This window comes from Bactrocera tryoni, chromosome 4 (assembly GCF_016617805.1).
Source record: "Bactrocera tryoni isolate S06 chromosome 4, CSIRO_BtryS06_freeze2, whole genome shotgun sequence".
In the NCBI taxonomy this organism is placed as follows: Eukaryota; Metazoa; Arthropoda; class Insecta; order Diptera; family Tephritidae; genus Bactrocera; species Bactrocera tryoni.
In genome coordinates, this window is record NC_052502.1 from 60,873,872 (window position 1) to 60,895,486 (window position 21,615).

Below are 21,615 nucleotides of genomic sequence, written 5' to 3' on the forward strand. Positions count from 1 at the left end.
CAGGCGCTTGGTAGACAATTTCACGATTTTAGGCGAATTTCCGAAATTTCAAGGCCGGAGTTGGGGTTAAAGATGCAATCCGATCTCAAAACAAAAAGTTGCATTGGAATCAGGAAGTACTAAGGCAACTTTTCCGCACTATTAGAAATCCCGAATCGAAAAAAGTCCGGAATCGACCCACCCTAGTCCTCACCAATGGTGGCACAACAATTCTTATTCTCCTCGCCATTAGAGACGCCCCACGTGCGTATGTCAATACAGTTGGAAGTGTAAGCTATTCACATATCAACAGAAATCTCGCTACAAATAGCAGAGGTGTCAACGGTAATTTCAGCACACGTGGCCTCACATATTGGCGAAGGACATAATACAATTAAAGCTGAGTAAATAAAGAAAGATCGTTTCCGCGAGTTACAATTAAATCAACCAATCAGGTCAGGCGTTTATTAATCTTGCGTGAGTTTTTGACTGTTTTCTTATTTTTAATTTTCTTGTAGTTCCATTCCAACACTAAACTCTTGATATGTACACATAACGGGTTATAAAAAATCGCCACAAATTTTATTCAGCGTAACTCAAAATACAGGGTTTGTCCGGAAAGTAATAGGACTGAGTCTATTTAAAAAAATGTATAAATCCAATCGTTACAGTTCTTTAAAAACTTTCAAAATAGGCTCCTTCTGTGCCGATGCAGCGCTGCCAGCGTGATTTCCAAGCATTGAAGGGGTCACGGGGTTTTGAGCCCATCTTTGCGCACACCTTTTGCAAATTCAAGTGCTCCGTCACAATGTCATGAACCACAGATTTTGATAAATTTAACATCTGGGCAATTAAACGAATACTTAGTCGACGGTCTGAGTTCAGGTCTCCCAGAACGGTCTTCATCAGCGACCTCTTCCCGGCCCTCCAAAAAGGCCTGGTACCACCGAAACACATCTTCTTGCTAAAGCAACATCTGGCCTGCTTGATCATAACAAACGTCTCTGTCGCAGATTTACAGAGTTTCACACAGAATTTAATCGCGTACCTCTGCTCTAACGAACCGCTTGCACCGCTTACGGAAGCATGTCGCCCGAAAATGTTTGACCTGACTCTCCAAGTGCTCGAAAAGATGATGCAATCCGTTTGCTAATTGCATAATATTAGGTTGTCAAAAAAGTCTTGCGGTATTTTCGCTAGTTAGCGCTGAAAGCGCGTAGTTCTAGGTTTATTCGTCGCATCGGGTCATGCTATACCTTTTTGGAAAGCTCATTTCACGCGCTAACACGTGTTTGATTGATTGTCGTTTCTTTTAAGTCGTTCGTGAGTTATAGCGTCGCAAACATGGAACAAAATAAAGAGAAAATACGGCATATTTTACAGTACTACTACGATAAAAGCAAAAATGCATCTCAAGCCGCCAATAAAATTTGTGCAGTTTTTGGACCCGATACAGTTTCCATTTCCACCGCACAAGCATGGTTTCAACGTTTTCGTTCTGGTGTAGAGGTGGTCGAAAATTGCGATAAAATCGCTGAATTGGTCGAAAGAGACCGGCATAGTAGCAGCCGTAGCATCGGTCAAGAGCTGGGCATGAGTCATCAAAAACTCATTTCAATTTCAATAAAAAAAAACTCAATAAAAGTACCGCAAGACTTTTTTGACAACCCATTATTAGCATTTGAAAAGTAAAAATTCCAAAACAGGAGGCCATTAAAAATAGTGCACATTTTAGTTATAATCCGCTATTTTTAAGTAAAATAAAAAACTACATTATATCATTATAAAATTTTTATTTTTTAATTATTTTAACGTTTTTAATTACTATGCCAAATATGAACACGATCTGTAAGCCAGTTTATTTATAGCACCTGCTTAAGTCGGTACACCGCAGTAGTGCGGTTCGATTTTTAGAATGGATAAAAATATATAAAATTCTCTATTTCTAACCAAATTTCGTGTACGCAATCGTTGCGAATGTTAGAAAAGGCTTACGATGATTCAGTTTTATCAAAACCACAATCCTACGAGTGGTACAAAACCTTCAAGACGGTCGAGATCTCGTTGAAGACTTGCCTCGTTCTGGACGACCTTCGACCTCTTCAACTGATGAACATTTTCAGAAAATTAAGGATATAGTGCTTGATAAACGTCAGGCAAGTGTTAGAGAGATGGCACCATCTTTCGCGAGTCCGTTCGAATGATTTTGGTGGATATTTCGAGTGTTAACGCGTTCTTGCTCGACTCGTTCCGGTAAAGCTGAATTTTCCTCAAAAAGAGTACCGTGAACAGGTCTCTTTGGAAAGTGCTTGATCGTGCGAATTCCGATTCCACATTCATGGAGAATATTATAACTGCCTATGAGTTTATGGGTTTGACATACAAACAAGTCAACAATCATCACAATGAAGGGAAAAAACGAGCCGAAGCCAAAAAACACACGTCAAAGCCGCTCAAAAATCAAGGTGATGATCATTGTTTTTCGATATTCGTAGTTTGAATCAACATGAATTTGTTTCGGAGGGACAGACGGTCAATAAGGAGTTTTATTTGAGGCATTTGCGAGAGAACATCCGCCGAAAACGGTCGGAATTGTGGAAGAACAATTCAGAGATGTTACACGATAATAATACGCCATCGCAAAGAGCTACGATTGTGATCGAATTTAAAGCCGAAAATGCAACGAATATCAGATCAAACTGGCTGGTTCCTCAAACTGAAATTACCGCTCCGTGGAACACGTTTTCAGTTGCTAAAGGCCATCCCAAAAAGTGCTTATGAAAAGTGTTTCAAGGACTGGAAATATCGTTGGCATAAGTGAATTACATCTGATGGGGATTATTTTAAAGGCGGCAAAATAAATATTGATGAATGATTAAATATTTTGCGTTTTATTTTAAATTTCCGGGTACTTTTTTCTCACAATGTTATAAGAGGTGTGTTCAAAAGTATCGCGACAGTTTGCTGACAGTTTTCTTCGATTGCAGGGGCGTGGTGCATCATGAGTTCTTGCCACAGGGAAGAACGGTCAATAAGGAATATTACCTGCAAGTTATGCGCAATTTGCGCGAAGCAATCCGCCAGAAACGCCCGGATTTGTGGAAGAGCAAAAATTGGCTTTTGCACCACGAAAACGGCCTTGCTCACACATCGTTGCTTGTGCGCGACTTTTTGGGCAAAAAAAACACACTAATGATGCCGCAGCCACCGTATTCCCCAGATCTGGCCCCCTGTAAGTTTTTCTTGTTCCCTAAGCTGAAGAGGCCCATGAAAGGACGACGTTACGCTTCTTGTGACGAGATAAAGACGGCATCGAAGGAGGAGCTGAAGAAGATAAAAAAAATGATTTTTTGAAGTGCTTCGAAGATTGGAAAAACCGTTGGCACAAGTGTATAATATCTCATGGGGATTACTTTGAAGGGGACAAAATAGATATTCATGAATACATAAATAATTTTTGAAAAAACACAAAATTCGCGATACTTTTTGAACACACCTCGTACGTACAAAACGATCTTACAAAAAATATTAAATTTTATCGAAATATTTACTTCAATTCATAATCTTAAATTCAAATGTCAATAAATAAAAATTAATATTTAAACGTTCGAAATATCTAGGCTCTGCTTACGAGAAAACGCAAATTAATTGTCATCGAAGTGACCTAAAGAAAAGTTATTACATACTATTTTCAGAAAAAACAATCACATGTTAGTTTAAATTTGCTTGTTGAGAAACTTTATATTTCTTGTTTTACTTGAATAAACTAATATTAGGTTGTCAAATATCTCCCCTCCGCCTTTTTGGCTTTTGAATTTCGCGGCTATGTATCTTTGAAAAATTCTGACATAACCTACAAAACGACGCTATGCATGATTAGTTTGGATATTGCGTTCAACAGTTATAGACGTGTAAACATGGAGTTCACTAACGCCGAATTTCGCGCTATTTTAAAGTTTTCCTTCGTTAAAGGCAAATCCGCTAGAGAAACGTTCCGTGAGATTAATCGTGTTTTGGGTGATGGTACTCTATCACTTCGAATTACGGAGGAAGGGTTTCGACGATTCAGAGCACACCATGGAGAACACAGCCGGCGGAAGACCTGTGACGACGAATACCAATCAAATCAAAGATATACAAAAAAGCTTGATGTTTGGGTCCCGCATGTTTTGACGCAAAAAAACCTTCTGGACCTAATCAACGCATGCGATAACGCTGCTGAAACCGAACGAACTAGACCCATTTTTAAAGCGGATGGTGACTGGCGACGAAAAATGGATCACATACGATCAAGCGAAAACGGTCGGGGTCGAAGGACGGTGAATCGACCCAAACAGTGGCCAATCCGGGATTGACGGCCAGGAAGGTTTTGCAGTGTGTTTGGTGGGATTCTAAGGGAATCATCCACTATGAGCTGATCCCATATGGCCAGACGCTTAATTCTACCATCTACTGCGAACAACTGGACCGCTCGAAGCAGGCGATCGACCAGAAACGTCCAGAATTAGCCAACAGGAAGGGTGTGGTGTTCCACCAGGACAACGCCAAACCACACACTTCGTTGATGACTCTTCAGCAGCTACGGGAGCTCGGATGGGAGGTCTTATCGCATCCACCATATAGCCCGGACATAGCGCCTGTTCCTGTCCATGGCGAACGCCCTTGTTCCGAGTTCTTCGCAAATAAGGAGATTGGCTTCTACGACGAAGGGCTTATATTTCAAACATATATAATTACAACTAATTTAAAATCACGTATGTAAATACTTTCTAACCAATATCAATTATAATATAGATAAGGTCGATACAGTGATTTATATATTTTTTATCAACTGAAATAGTTTATTTTAACGATACTTCAATCATAGGGCCCGACCCAACTACATACATAGAATGCGAAAAATTCTTAAAAACTTTAGTTTGTTACGAAATAAAGTTTTGAAGTATGAGATATTTTTCTTAAGTATGAGGATATACATATTTCATAAATTACCTGTCGCGAGCAAACTGCAGGATCCAAGAAACACGAAGTCCGCAAGTAATTTATTGTGACACTGGTGGGTCTGAAATTTGAAATTTGTTAGAAAGCAAGCATAAATGAAAATCTGTTTGGTATTGTTGGAGTAGTTTCTTCCGAAAAACAGAGATGATCTGAACGCTGTTAAGTTGTTTTTAGTAATGACTGCTTACATATAATTCGCAATTGAAATGTTATAATATTGGTTGTCAAAAAAGTCTTGCGGTATTTTCGCTAGTTGGCGCTGAAAGCGCGTAGTTCTAGTTTTATTCGTCGCATCGGGTCATGCTATACCTTTTTGATTGTCGTTTCTTTTAAGTCGTTCGTGAGTTATAGCGTCGCAAACATGGAGCAAAATAAAAAGAAAATACGGCATATTTTAAGTACTACTATGATAAAGGCAAAAATGCATCTCAAGCCGCCAATAAAATTTGTGCAGTTTATGGACCCGATACAGTTTCCATTTCCACCGCACAACGATGGTTTCAACGTTTTCCTTCTGGTGTAGAGGTGGTCGAAGATGCGCCACGCTCCGGAAGGCCTGTCGTCGAAAATTGCGATAAAATCGCTGAATTGGTCGAAAGAGACCGGCATAGTAGCAGCCGTAGCATCGGTCAAGAGCTGGGCATAAGTCATCAAAAATTCATTTCAATTTCAATAAAAAAAATAGATTCAATAAAAATACCGCAAGACTTTTTTGACAACCCATTATCAATGGTCTTCCGTGATAATTATTTGTCACGAGCAAGTGTTTTTGTTACTCAAAGGGGGTCGAGAAGGCGTTGAGAACGAACCACGTCCAAGACGGCATCAACTGATGATCAACGCGTCAATAAAATAAAGAAATTGGAGCTTCGATTAACAGTCAGGGATCATGCTGGCATCGTTAGAATATCGGCAGGATCAATGAAAAGATCAATTGGGCCTAAGAAAAATTAAAGCACTATTGGTTGCAAAATACATCACTTTTTTTCGAAAAACAGAGTCGCATTGAAGTGCAGATTGTCAAAAAACGTATTATTGCGTCTTGGATCTAATACGACTCGGAAACAGACGATCAATAGGCCGAGTACGGTGGCAAAGGTGAGACGAAGCCGAAAAAACATGTAAGAGCGGGTCAAAAATCAGGGTTGTGTGAACAGTTTTTATACTCTTACAACTAGTTGCTACAGAGTATTATAGTTTGGTTCACTTAACGGTTGTATCTAAAACTAAGCGAGATAGATATAGAATTATATATATAAATGATCAGGATGATCCGGCGATGGAAGCTGCATCTTGAATAATAATTTAGATTTATGACAAAAACTTGATATGTGGGTTCCTTATTACAAAAAAATACGAGTTCGTAGATGGGCGTAATCGGACCACCGTCACGCCTATAAATAGCCACTAACCGAAAATATATAAAGTGCCATAACCAAACCCTAAATTAAGATATAATAAAGATGTAATTTGATACGAAGGAACACAGTAGTAAGGGGAATATGTGGGCATACAACAACAAATAATAACAAGTTTAATGTAAATATCTCCTTAACTACTTAAGCACATACACCATATATACAGAAGATCTTCCAACAGCCAAAAATGTATTAACATCAACTTTTGCTGTGTTATCCAGCTTTAGTGAGCCGTAACAAATGCCACATAATAGTATCAAGAATATTAGCCGAGCACTTAAGGTCTATCGAAGAATGGCTAGCCAACTAGCGTATAAATGTGAATGAGCAAAAGTGTAAGCATGTTACGTTTTCGCTAAGACCAAAACTGAACAATATTTTAGTACCCCAAGCGAATGAAGTAACTTATCTTGGTATTCACCTAGGTAGAAAACTTACATGGAGAAAACATATATCTAGTAAAATAACTTGCATGAAGATAAGAGCTGCAAATTTAAATTGGCTTTTAAATAAAAACTCCAAACTTAGCCTAAACTACAAAGTTCTTTTATATAATGCGGTCATAAAGCCGATTTGGAAGTATGGCATTCAACTGTGGGGTACGACCTGAGCAACTAATCTTGATACTATAATACAAAGGTTCCAATCGACAATGCTTAGAACAATCACGCGTTCCCCATGGTACATGCGTAATGAAAATATCCATAAAGACCTTGGTATTTCTATGGTAAAGAAAGAAGTAGAAGACAGCAGATTAAATATATAGTATATCTAAACTCCGAGATCACCCAAGCCCTTTGGCTAATGCTTTGGTACATTCCTGCGATCAAAGAAGATATATGCCCGCGTACTAAGGAACAACGTATCATCAAAACAGCTCAATCACTTGCTTGAGCTTGTCTAGTTTTTAAATAGATTTAAAATTTCATAACTTATTGTTAGGCTTTTAAAACAAAAAGCAGATTCAAAAAATAAAAAGATTTTGCAAAAAAAAAGTACTTAAGCTACAACAACCAATTTTGCTGAGTACAAATTGTATAAGAACTTTTACTCATAGTGTGAAAATGGATGAAATCGAAGGATAACCCCGCTGACTCACTACATAACGATACTGTTAAAAAACTAAAAGCGCGATAAATCTGTACCTAAATACACCAGAGATATTAAATTTTACCAACGAGATGGCATGAGAGAGCTTTATTGAAGTCGGTGTGAAAATTGGACGCTGGGCGTGGCACTGCCCACTTTTTGGTGAAGTCACATATCTTGGGACCCGACCGACAGGTTTCGACAAAATTAGTACGTGACATTCTTCACTTATTCCTTATGTGACAGTACGAAAATGAAAGAAATCGGGCAACAACAACGCCTACTTCCCATATAGCACAAGTTTAAATTCCACTTGATTCGTTCAGTTTTCAGTACACAAATCAAGAAGTAATTAATATAAATTATGACTAAAAACTGTTTAAATCCAATAAAAACTGTCCAAACCCCTAGATACTGAATATTTGGACCCCGGAACCTATAGTTAACTTTTGAAGGAAAATGTCAGTCAATGTGTGATATATGTATATTTAACTGAAATTAAGGGATAATCCTTCTCTTATAATGGTATGTCTGTATGTCAAAAATCGATCCAATACTTCCCTTAGCCCACATACCGGCTTATGCTTCAATATTTCTGCACGAATAAATTACCCTATATTGTCAAAAGTGTGCTCAATAATGTACAAACGGTCCGAATAAAATTACTCAATATATATTTTTAAGAAATATATTCGCTAAAGAAGTCATTTTTTTACCATGAAAACCTTTAAAATTTTCACTTAGATAACTCAAATATTGGCCGATATAAGTAGCATAAATTCACCTGGAAGTTCAAAAATCAAAGGCGGTGCCACGACCATCGTCAATTTTCACACTGTCTGCTGTAAAGCCCTGTCGTACCAACCTTGGTGGTAAAAGTTATAGTCCAGTCATTTAAGCTTAAATTAGGTAAGAATCTTGGAATTCGATATACCCATTTATATGTCTGTAAATACTTGTATACCTAGGGTATACCTATCATATGTAGGTTTTGACACAACTTTAGGGTGTCAATATACAAGTATTTACAGACATATAAATGGGTATATCGAATTCCGAGGGGAACTTACTATAATGACTTGACTATTAGTGTCTCTACCGTATTTAGTTATTCATTTATCGCGCTTTTAGTAGTTTTAACAGTACCGTTGAAGTTGGTTGTTGTAGCTTAAGTGGTTTAAGAGATAAATACATTAAACTTTGCTACTACCACCCCCTGTGCCAAATTACAGTTCTATATCTTAAGAGGTCAGTAGGGTAATCTGGCCTGTTTTTTTTAAAGTAATTAACGTTTTTTTTTTTTAATTTCTCCCCATGCATTCACATAAATTTTGTCATAACATTGTCAATAAATTATAAAAAATATAAGGATGACAGCCAGGCGCTTTGTGAACATTAAAAAAGTTGACAAAATCGGTTGAGTAGTTCGCCCGGAATCATGTTCGCTAGTTTAAAAAGTGTGTTTTGAGAAAAACGCGTTTAAAGTTTGAGGTACTGAAAAAGCATACAAAGATGGACATAAACGTTGGAAAATTGACATACCCATAATTATTATTTTTGGGCCTTTTTCGAAACCTTCCAATGGTAAAGTGGGTTTCTACATTAATTCTAAGGGTATAAGGGAACAGAAAATGCATCTTCTCGTCATCCTGATCATTTATACATATGTATATATAATATATAAATCTATCTCGATTAGTTTAAGATGATACGTACAACCGTTAGGTGTACAAAACTATTATCCTCTGTGGCAACTTGTTGCAAGAGTATAAAAAACTTGAAGGGACCATAGGAAACAATCGCTTTTACGCTATATTTGCGTGCTATCTGGTTTGCGACGTCGACACCAAATTTTGTTTTATTATAAAAAGTAATAGTTGCTGAAACACATTTCTATTGTTTTCTATTTGGATATTTTTGTTTCTGGTGCTTAAAAGGAGGTCATTTACTATCGTGTTCAGTCTTGAACGACTCTTCGAGGAGGGACCTGTCCTTCCGTAGAGTAGTGTGAAGATGGAGAATTCTTCAAATTAGCCTTCAACATACAAAGGTACTAATCTCAGTATATGCATATGTCACACGACTAAGAGGTGGGACGGGGATTATTACTGAGGAACACATTGGCTAAAGCGTTGCGAAGAGGAACGGCTTAAACATTGGACCGATTCCCGACACTCAATCTGTGGCAGCTCGGATATTAATCAGAGAGGTGAGTCAATTTTCCGATTTATTGTAAGTGAAAATCCTTTTATTTGTGATAGGAGAAACTCTCCTACTTTTGTGTAATATGTAAAAGAAAACTCCCCTGATAGACCATAGAACTTTAATAAATCAAAGCATCTGAGAGGCGGTTATTCAACAATCTGCACCGGGTTTTCTGCTGTTACAAGATCCTTTTGACTCAAGGTCGATCACGAGAAATCCAGTGATTCCCTTTTCCTCAGTAAGGCTAACCACTCCTTGATTGTGTAAGCTCTGTACGCTCTTTTTAGACACTTCGCCGCATAAAAATGTGGCTGAGGACGAACATGCTTCAAGATGGATTGATCGGCCTGGCATGGCTGCACACGCATCATGACATTGAAGTCACTGCAGAAGAAGTTCTCGAAAGATTCTCAAAACTTGATCCACATCGTTTTGTTTTAAGAAAATTTTCTATTCAATGCACGAACTGACAACAGTATTATACATTGCAATAAAGTATGTCACCCACAAGGTTACGATTTATAATGTGTTTTTCTATTTAGTAGGAATTGATATAATATTAGAAATTCGAATTGAAATTTTTCCTCCTATACTTAATATAATAATCTTCATGTTTCGAGTAAATTTTTATTACAACTTTAAGAGCCAATATACCCAGTTTTGTTTGGCTGGTTAAAATAATTAAGTTGGTTTTCAACTAATATACATACATTCAAATACTATTACTTACAAAAAATGGTCGATTGTTTTGCGTTGCAGTACCAGCTTGCCATAAACTCAAATTTCCATCTCCGTCTCCAATGCCGAATTTATTTCCTTGCTCAGAAAATCTACATCGAGTCACTTTTGCAAAGGTACCTGATTGTCGCGGTGAACACACCGGTTGTTGGTGACCCCATTCCCATATTTGAACTGAACCATCTTGACCTCCGGTAAGATACAGAGGAAGTAATGGATGGGAACTCATCCGTTTTACATTTTCAATTTTATGGCGCAATATCTGAAAAAAATTGTATCGTTTAAAATTCATATTTATAAATATTCTTCATTAATATAATCTCATCATTATTGGATTTTTCTAAACTCTTCATATTATCTTCGTATATACATACATTTGTGTGTATGTATATATCAACGCGTTTATGAACTTTTCCACATTCTACAAACACTAAAAAAAAAAATTATTAAATTCTAGTATATAAAGAAAACCCTATTCACTGTGTCAATTAATAACATCGTACATTCTCATCTTGTGCCTAGTTGTTCTACGCGAAGAATAAATATAGTAAATATGCCAGACTCATCATTTTGCTAAACGATTTAAGCCAACTATTATAATACTCCCTCCCTGTTGTCCCGCCAAAACGCTGGCACAGTAGAATTCTGAATAATAAAATATATCAAAAGACTCACCAATGAGGTACCTCGGCCTGACTGCGAAGCGGACGGGAAATTAACAGATGATTCGGAGTTTATGGCAGAATTATGTTGGTTCCTAAGGTTAGCGATATTAAGATTAAAAATGTTTATAATACTAAGGTATACAAGCATATACTATACACATATTTAAAAATATATATAAATTTATTTATATAAATATAAATAAAAATATTACTATATTATTTCGGAAAATTGCAACTGTTAACTTCATCAAAAGTCGTGATTCAATGATATAATGTGTTACAAGAGAGTGTGTATCAAAAAAATTTTAGGTTTACATTTTACATTACATTATCACTCAAAAAACACATTGTATTTGGTGGAATGCTTAAAAATATAATTTTTATTTAAAAAAAAGCAAAATTATTGAATTAAAAATTATGCTTTTATATATATACTTTCCTATTATCTCTTAATTGCTTAAATGCATTGATTTAACTATGAGTATATACTCACTGTTCTTGAGTTTGAATAACCAAAAATCCAGTAGATGACAAGGGTTCTGCTTCCTTAGATAGCACATCATAATCACATTCGTCTTCGTACCAATTTGGGGATTCTAATAACATCGTAATGTCTAATTCTTGTATTTCCCTTGGACTGGCTAAGGAAATCATCCCAGAAGAATTATTGTTTAAACAAAATGATAATAAAGCTTCATGATCCTTATGGATTACTCTTATATGATCGGATTCGTCGCTTTCATTTACTGATCCTACAAAATGTAGATGAAATTTGAAGATCAATAAATCTTGTTGACAATAGAATGATAAGCATTTATAGAGTTCAGCTGGATATGAAAGTAATGACAATGGTTATCAGATGAAAGTGGCCGGAAAAAATAAGTGTAATATGTTAGCTGTGGAATCAGCAAAATTGCTTAAGAGTGTAACGAACATATTTAAAAATAATGAGAGTGACAATTAATAATGATATGATTCTATATGAGGAATGTATGCATGAATGAATACACAAAATCCGAAAAAGCTTTAAAAGTATCGTAGTAAAAACAAAACTTAAACAATTTAGTATAAGTTACCTGATTCTAATTTAAAATCGACATTATCTCGAGTCATCGTACGATAATCTAGTTTCTTTCCAAAAACTGCTTTAATAAAAACTTCCTGTGCTTGTTCCTGCCTAACTAAGTAATTCCACAATCTTCGAATAGGCCCAGTAGATGAATTAACGAGGAACGGCGTATTATCTTTGTTTAAGAGCGAACGATATCTGTGTATTGCAGGCCCCTGTCCGCTGCTTTCGACAAAACAACCTATAAATAAAAGTCAGAAAAGGTGAAAACCAAATACAGTACATAAAAATTACAAATATTAAAAATTTAACACATAAGTAAAATTTTATCTTGCTTTGCAAGTAATTATCCATAACAAGAATGTATAAAATGAATGTTGAAAGTATTGTAGATTCTGATATATGTATTATAAATAAAGATACTATATAATGGTAAAAAGTAAATTTATGGGAAAATAAACTACTGTATTAATTGTTTAAAATCTCATTAATGTTTTATGGATACACCGTACATTTTTTGAATTTTTGCAAAGGGTAAAACTCCGTCAGAAAGAAAGCAATTTGCAAGATGTCTTTCTTTGAAACATTAGGAAATAATAATCAACATGGGTTTAAAGCTGATGGCTTAACCGCTAGTGCTATATATATATATATATATATATATAATCAACATGTTGAACTAATCTTTTTTCAGAAGTTATGCTTTTGCGGTAGTTTGTAATTTGCTTAAAAATTATATGTTTTATGAAATACAGCAAATATTCGAATGCTGACACCTGCATCCTTGTGAAATTTCGAAATTTTCTCGGATGCATTCTCAGTTCAGAATGTGTAATAATATTTTCTGAATCACGCTTCTGGTTGTACGGATGCACTCACCATTCTCTTTTATTTCTTTCATTTCTTTCACAAAACTCAATTATTGAAAATATTCGTTTCCTCCTTTTTTGTTTTATTTCAATGCACACTAAGCGAGACAAAAAGACAAAATGTCGTATTGTGCTTCGCTTGGTGTAGGTTGGAGCACAAGATATTTTTGTGTCTTATTAGTCAAAGACGTTTTTCACTAATCGGGTGTGGGTTTAGCCTAAGACGATTTCGAAAAAAAATTCTAAATGGCGTCCGCTAAGATATGTTGAAAATGAGTGTTGAGTTTTTTTCATACATTAATAACTCCCACACTTTTTGTTCAATTTTGACAAAATTTACAATAGAATTAATTTAAAATACGTAGTTTAATTTTTAAAATGTTAAAACCAAAAAACATTTTCAAAATTTTGATTAAAGAAGTTCAAAAAATATTTCGAGTTTTTCTAATAAACAATTATAATTATAGTCGACATAACTAAGCAACAATCATCATTTGGAAAGTAATTACCTGGTATAAAGTCTTCAGGCGGCGGTCCTTTGGTTATCAATAGATTTATTGCAAAATCTTGCCATCGTCTAAGAGTTCGCAAAAGTTCATGTGATAGAGGACTCAAAACTGGTAGATCTAATAAAAAAAAAATAAAATTTGCATGGATTATAATAGGGTTGCGAATTTTTCTATTGAAGCATTTTGCATAAAAAAAATTTTCTTTTTTTAATCCAGATGTTGGGACTAAAAGCTTTATTTTTGTTCATAAAGAATATAATTATAAATTTATTTTTTAGTTTTTATCTTATTGTTTAATATGAATATAGTAAACGCAAAAAAAAATATTTTTTTATCCGGTAAATCAGCTCAAACAATATTTTTATTATTTGTTATTGTATAAATGTTAATAGAGACAACCATATGCTTTCTAAGCTTCATTAAGACTTTACATATTGACTGATATATACAGTTAAAAACAATCTGAAGTTCCAAAATCATTATATAAATTACACTGGGACTAGAGAAATTTTTAACCGATTTTACCTCGAAAGTATAAAAATTAATAATTAATTAATAGTTTATCAAACCTCTTACTGAGATCTTTTACATACATATACATATGTATACATACCTTGGATTTCTATACCAGCTACATTTACAAATTCTTGAATTTTAGAAGAAACTAGTTGAAGAACCGCTAATCGTAATATACTCCAAGAATATGAAGAAGGATTTAGATGTTCCGTATTGCACTTTGGTTGTTGATAATTCATTTTAGAGTTATTCATTTCCGTAGGATCATCATCATCTTCATCTTCATTATCACTTTCTAAAGGATCATCAGTATCGTAGTCGTCTTCATCTTAAAATAATTAAAACATACAAAATGTATTATATATATGCAGAGCTAATAACAAAAACTAGTACTCAATTATCCGTGCTTAAATAGTAAATTTTAAAACTCTCGCTCCATTGACAGATATAGGACACAAATTTTATTTGAATTAATAGAACACCAATTAAAAATTATTTCAGCAAGAAATTTCGAAAGGTTGTACTTAGATTATATTTTATACTATATACAAAGTACTTCCGAATGTGAATTAAAACTTTAGTCAGACCAGTAAATTTGAGATACTCTACCAAGCAAAAATCACTAAATACAATTGGGTTTACAGCTTCAAATCAATCAGGGTTATTGCAAAATCTAAGACAGATTAATTAAGTAGATATCTATATAATAAAATGAGTTCTTCATTTTTTAAAGTTCTTTCAAACCGAAATATTTTATTAGGCGTTTAGTCCTCTGTTTCTTTCTGAACAATTGACAAAATCTGTTCCATGACTTATTAAAAAATTATTCTAGAACTTTTTTTTTTGGTCAAAGTCTCCAAAATATTTTCTATTAATATACAAACAATTCGAAATTTAGTTGATTAAGTAACGAAATGGAAATGACACCTTGAATGTTTCAATAATACGTCATATTCTACCTAAATTTCAATAACAACAATTTATTTACAAAAATATATTTAATTCGCTAATTAAAGAAAAAACTATAAAATATAAGAAGTGGTAAACTCTACAACAAAACAAAAGTTGTTCCAATCTCAAAGCAGTTATGTCAAAATCAAATTAATTCAAAATCAAAAACAAAGGTTAAAAAATCAATATATAAAAATGCTTACCATTAGTATTGATAGGTTTCAAGAGAAAATATGACAACATAGACATTTCTGGAGGAACAAATTGTTCTCGATAAGTTGGCTTATCTTCTTTCATATTTGTTGAAGTACTACTGTGGCTGAATGTGCCAAGTAGTTTCATGTTGAGTTTAACACGTTGTTTGGTGATGGAAGTGACTGTGTTCCAAACACCACTTTCATCGGTTCTATCCTCAGAACCGTTAGATTGCGATTGATTCGGAGTCGTAGTTTCGTTGCGTAAAGTTGCTTTTCTCAATAACTTTTTCATTCCACCTCCGAATATGGTTGACCAAGTTTCTGTCGAAAATTTTTGGCCAACAAGTCTATATAGCAAGCGACAGTCACAAGTGGCCATGGAATATATTAAGAGCGACATAAAGGTAGCAATAAAGGACTCAAGTAGTAAAACGTTTAATTTTGGAATGTCTTCATCTTTCTCTCGTGCTAACAATGCTCTCAAATTTGTAACCCCAGGCCACTTCGCCGGGGAAGTACAAACATCTGTTGACTCATCGCACGAATATTTTCTTCTCTTATTATATGCATTGCTATTGCCAATTAAATGTGAACATTCGAAAAGTGAATTCAATTTAGCAATGTTTTCAATACCAGGGCTTTGAAATCCATTTAATGTTGAGTTGCGATGAACAACAAAACTTTCCGAGTCACATAAAGACTGATAAATACAAGAGGATAGTGCAATTGATAAATCTCTGAGAATGAAGATTTCGCAAAAAGAGTTCGCTGCAACTCCAGGTAACGGTGAAATTTTAATGATAGTCTGAAGCATATCCACCGTTTGAGACTGAAAAGAGAAAAGATACAAATTTATTTATTATAACCGAAACCTAGTGATTTATTGTTTTACTTTTAACATAATTGACATATTACTATCCTATCTTTTTTACCCCATAGACAACGTGACGCGTAATTTTTACATATGTAAATATATGTTCATTTAATATTCATAATATGTTCATATAAATTGTAATACTGGTGAGTTCTAGCTATAAAACAAAAAAAAAAAAAAACAAGTTAAAAATACAAACTACGAATTCAATAACATTGAATAGCAATTTTTATACTCTTGCGACATGTTGCTACAGAGTATAATAGTTTGTTCACCCATCACCTAAAACTAATCGATAAAGAGGGTTATATATTTATAAAAGATCAGAGTGATGAGACGAGTTGAAATCCGGATGTCTGTCTGTCGGTCCGACCATCCGTTAGTCTGTGCAAGCTGTAACTTAAGTAACAACTGATATATTATAATGAAACTTGGCACACACACAAAATGTCGTTAAGCGAAAATATATAAAATGTCATAACTAAGCCGAAAAGGACAGGGTAGCTGAATTTTGAACATAGATACGCCGGCGAACTTGCTCAGAAGAATGAGAATACTGTCTTATGTGCCGGAAAGGGGATGATCACCGTTTTCATCGACTATGCTTGTTTTCATTTTGATATTCTCAGTTGATTGAAATATTTTACCAGCGATCCACTTTTTGAGTTTGGGAAGGTGGAAATGGTAACTGAAAGTAAACCCAGTCGAATTTGGTATACAAGGACCTAGTTCATAGGATAATTCCTGCACTGTACCGGTCGTACCACAAGCTGAAGTTTTTGGGTGCTAATGATGTTCACTAACTCAATCAATGTCTATTTTCGGCCGTTATACACCATTTCACAAACTTTTGCAATTTTTTCTGACATTACTACTTACCTACATACCTACGATTCGTCACTACCCCGAATATTAAAAAAAAATTTACTAAAATAAGTATTTGTTTTTATTCTAAAAACTTAAGCATATGTTTCAAACTTATTTCCATAAAAAATTACTTTTTAACTGAAGTTAGAAATTTCCCACATATACAGTAACCCTGCTTTGACACTGAAAATTGCAAAATGGAATGAAGAAAAACTTTTATACCCAACAATTTCATATTTGATAGCAATTTCAATAGTTTATAGTATAAATACCTGCAAATATTTAATAGGATCAGCGCTGACAGTTTTATTACCCGCCACGCATGCACTTAATAGCGGCAAAGTTGTTGGAAATGGAAGTGGACTTAATAGTTGTTGCTGCGTTTTCTCTTGTTGTAGTTCTTGTAAAAGGAGTACTAATTCCATTCTGACAGAAGCAAGACCACCACCACTAGCGCCATGAAGTGAACAATAACTCAGCAACGTTCGTAAAAGTGTTTCGTTACCTTGAGGATGAAACGAGTGTTAAACAGTCGCGCTTATACACAACAAACTTTCATAATACATATAATATATCTTATCAAAACATTTTACTCCTTTCCTCGACTTTGTAATTTGAAGTTATTTCTAACAATATATATTAAAACAATGACATGCACATACATACACATATAGATTAGGATAAAAAATAATTCTTTTCCGAATGCTAAAATTTGATTTCATCAAATTAGACATAACAGCTGGAAAATTATTAGTAATTAGGTATTCTTAGCTTTATTCAGTTTGCAAAAAACCAAATATTCATATGGTTTTTGCAAATTTATTGCAAGTTTCTAGTTTTAACAATTAAGAAAGGGCAAAGTTTGGGTGTAGCCGATTATTCACAAATTTAAAAGATTTAAGACGGGAAATGTTTTCAAGAGTTGGTAAAACTTTATATTTAACAATTTTGCAAATGTTTTCAGACCCGTTATTGCACTAAATCATGAATGGATAACAATCATGTTTGGTATCATATTAACCCTTTGCACTCGAGGGGTGACTCTCACTCTCCATGGGGTGTGCTGTCGCAACTCGAGAAGTGACTATCGCTCACCACTTGCTTTGCTGTGGTAACTCGATACATGGGACTAACTGTTTTCGTTTACTTTCTTTCATTATCATCTTAAATATGTAAAAATGCATTTAGTATTAAAATATAAAAGTTTTATGTGTTACTTTATGTATGTAATCATTTTATGTTAGAGGTAAGAAAAAGGTCCCGAGTGCAAAGTGTTAATTTATTTACATATATTATAGTAACGAAAGTCGCTACTTTCACCCCAGAATACTGAAAAAACATGTCAATTACCACACACACATATCATATTCACCAACATGGATTGCGCTGCAGCTAAATTTCATAGTATTATGTATTACTATTTTCATTCACATTCAGCCAGCGAAACCAAAAAATCCACAGCAGGTGTTTTTTACAAATTCATTGTAAACGGTATTGAGTATTGCCTGAATTCCCATATAGCGGGTATACGGCTAAACAGGGAAACTTTCTAGACATTTTATTAATTTCAAAGCATTCCATTTATAATTAGCTCTTGTAACTCGTTTTCTTTTAAATAAACAAAAAAATTTTTATTAATATCGTAAAACTGGCGAACTAGAAGAGATCGTCTCAGTGTGACCCTCAGAAAAATCACTGATGGTTTTTTTAATGTTGAAATTAACTAATCGGCCCGATTTTTTTATAAATAAATATATTCATTACGAATACAAAATGATTTTTTTATGTTTTTTATTGGGTGTATAATAGTTAAATAAATTGTTGAAATGACACCTAAAAAAAGTTCCTGTACGAGAGCTACTATTGCGGCCGAAATTTTGGTCTAAAACAAAATTTTCAAAAAGATTATTAATATGTAGGAAAATCATTATCGCGCTATGGAAGCTGTTTTTGACTTTTTGAAATTTGACAAAATAGCGGCGGTTTGAACAAAAAGTATCGAATTTGGTCCTTTTTTCGACAGTTTTATATAATCTGAATAAGCCAAAGGGTTTGGGTGATCTCGGAGTTTAGATATACTATATATTTAATTCTTCTGTCTTCTATTTCTTTCTTTACCATAGGAATACCAAGGTCTTTATGGATATTTTCGTTACGCATGTACATACCACGTTGAACACGTAATTGTTCTAAGCATTGTCGATTGGAACCTTTGTATTATATCAATATTAGTTGCTCAGGTCGTACCCCACAGTTGAATGCCATACATCCAAATCGGCTTTCCTTCCGCCTTATATAAAAGCACTTTGTTGTCTAGGCTAAGTTCAGAGTTTTAATTTAAAAGCCAATTTAAATTTGCAGCTCTAATCTTCATACATGTTATTTTACTAGAGATGTGTTTTCTCCACGTGAGCCTTCTATCTAGGTGAACACCAAGATATGTTACTTCGTTCGCTTGGGGTACTAAAATATTATTTATTTTTAATGTCTAAGCGAAAATGTAACATGCTTACATTTCTGTTCATTCACATTTATACGCCAGTTCGCTAGCCATTCTTCGACAGATCTTAAATGCTCCGCTAGTATTCTTGATGCTAAAATGTGGCAATTGTTACGGCTCACTATAGCTGTATCATCCGCAAAAGTTGATGTTAATACATTGTTAGCTGTTGGAAGGTCTGCTGTATATATGATGTATAGAGTTGGGCCTAAAACGCTGCCCTGTGGTACACCAGCCCTTATATGTCGTTCATCAGATATGAAATCTCCTACTTTAACTACAAATTGTCTATTATTTAAATAAGACTCCAATGTTTTATACAATTCAAAATGTAGAATTTTTTTAATCTTATATAAAAGGCCTTCGTGCCACACTTTATCAAACGCCTGAGCTACATCTAGAAATATTGCTGAACAGTACTCCCTTTGCTCAAATGCTTTCCTTATCTCGTTAGTAATTCTATTTACTTGCTCTATTGTGCTATGTTTCGCACGAAATCAGAATTGATGCATTGGTATTGTATTATTTACGTGGATGAAAGGAGACATCTTTGATAGTAATACTTTTTCAAATATTTTTGAAAGACAGGGTAGAAGACTGATTGGTCTGTATGAAGACGGCTGTGTTAAGTCTTTCCCATGTTTATCTATCAAGATAATCTGCGACTTTTTCCATGAAATTGGATAGTATCCGAAACTAAGAATTGCATTGGAGAGCAATTTGCATTTTTGGTGAAATATTATCATGTTCTGGCGACTTTTTTGGATTAAGTTCTTTGATGATACCAATAATTTCAGAAGGTGAAGTCTTAAGAGACTCAAGCGACTCTTTAGCTGCGTTGGGTAAGATTGACAGCTTAAAGTTGTTCTTTGGCAAATTGGATTGAAATACCTTTTCTAGCTGATTTGCAAAGCAATTAGTCTTTTCCTCATCACTTCGAACCCAATTTCCGCCCAAGTCTCGTATAGGCATGTTGTAGTCAGTTGGTGGCTTCATGGATTTTTGGGCTTTCCAAAGAGAATTTTGCTTGTTTGAATTTGGACACAGCTTCTTTGTATACATTGCGGTGTTCAATTCTTTCTTACGTTTAAGCGCTTTTTTTAATTTACGTACAGCAGATTTTAATTGAAGCTGAGTGGAAGGGGAACGATTTATCTGCCATTCACGTCTTGCACGCCTTTTTTCATTTACACGCATTTCTCTATTAGAGATTTTTCTGAAACCAAGCGGCTTATAGCTTTTTTTTTGGTGTTGCTAAGACAGCTGCGCTGGTTATTATATCATTGACTTCTCTTATGCTTTCGTCAATATCTCTTCCCATATTTATTTTGTAGTCAATATTAATGTGGCTACTCACGTATTTTTTATATTTTAGCCCATTCGTTTTATAAGAAATTAGACCCACTTTTGGATTAACGAATATGGGTTCTTCACATAACTTTATTAATACAAGTGATCAGAAGATAGATCAGTACAGTATCAGCTGTTATGTGCGATTTATCTAAATTTTTGATTACAGCAAAATCAATTAAATCTGGTATTTTCTTACGATTACTAGGCCAATATGTCGGCTTACCAGGAGATATTATTTCAATGTTATTGTGCCTATTTTTAATAGTGTGACACAGTTGTCGCCTTTTCGGATTAATTAGTCGTGATCCCCAATACGTGTGTTTGGCATTGTAATCTCCACCTGCTAGAAATCTATAGCCTAGTGTTCCAAAAAGGTCTTTAAATTGGATGTATGTAGTTTTAAACCGAGGTGTGCAGTATATGGCCGTCAAAATTTGTCGAAAATTTCACACTGAGACGATCTCTTAAGAGACGACCGTTCTAACTTAAGAACAAGTTTACAAGACCGATTTCAAAACGTAGCCGAGATTAAAGCACAGTTGCAGAATTCATTTAGTAAATCGGCTTAACGGGATGAGAATGATAAGAAGAAAACCTGTAAAAACCCACTCGTGACCAGAAAAATTAAAGAAAAGTGTAAACAAAATTAGGATGTAAAACCGTGGAACTACGTTTCCACTTGAATCAATTAAAAAAAAAACAATCATAAAAATAATGTTTTATTATAGCGATTGCTTGATTGGCATTTTCCGTACCTCACACTTTTAAAAATAAAAGACCAGTTTAAATTCTGAGCTCAACGAATGTTTTCATTC

At 34.5% G+C, this 21,615-nt stretch overlaps 1 protein-coding gene across 1 annotated transcript in view; it reads right to left on the minus strand.

The window, feature by feature from the left end:
• The window catches only part of LOC120775388 (dmX-like protein 2), a 59,070-nt gene that overhangs the window by 13,812 nt on the left and 23,643 nt on the right, over nucleotides 1–21,615 (minus strand). Inside the window, exons 9-17 of the mRNA XM_040105548.1 lie at nucleotides 17,220–17,452; nucleotides 15,213–16,035; nucleotides 14,156–14,386; nucleotides 13,543–13,659; nucleotides 12,172–12,405; nucleotides 11,589–11,847; nucleotides 11,106–11,187; nucleotides 10,423–10,692; nucleotides 4,972–5,041 (exon numbers count right to left, since the gene is read on the minus strand). Of these exons, the coding sequence (XP_039961482.1) occupies nucleotides 4,972–5,041; nucleotides 10,423–10,692; nucleotides 11,106–11,187; nucleotides 11,589–11,847; nucleotides 12,172–12,405; nucleotides 13,543–13,659; nucleotides 14,156–14,386; nucleotides 15,213–16,035; nucleotides 17,220–17,452 (2,319 nt within the window). The remainder of the gene's footprint in view (nucleotides 1–4,971; nucleotides 5,042–10,422; nucleotides 10,693–11,105; nucleotides 11,188–11,588; nucleotides 11,848–12,171; nucleotides 12,406–13,542; nucleotides 13,660–14,155; nucleotides 14,387–15,212; nucleotides 16,036–17,219; nucleotides 17,453–21,615) is intronic.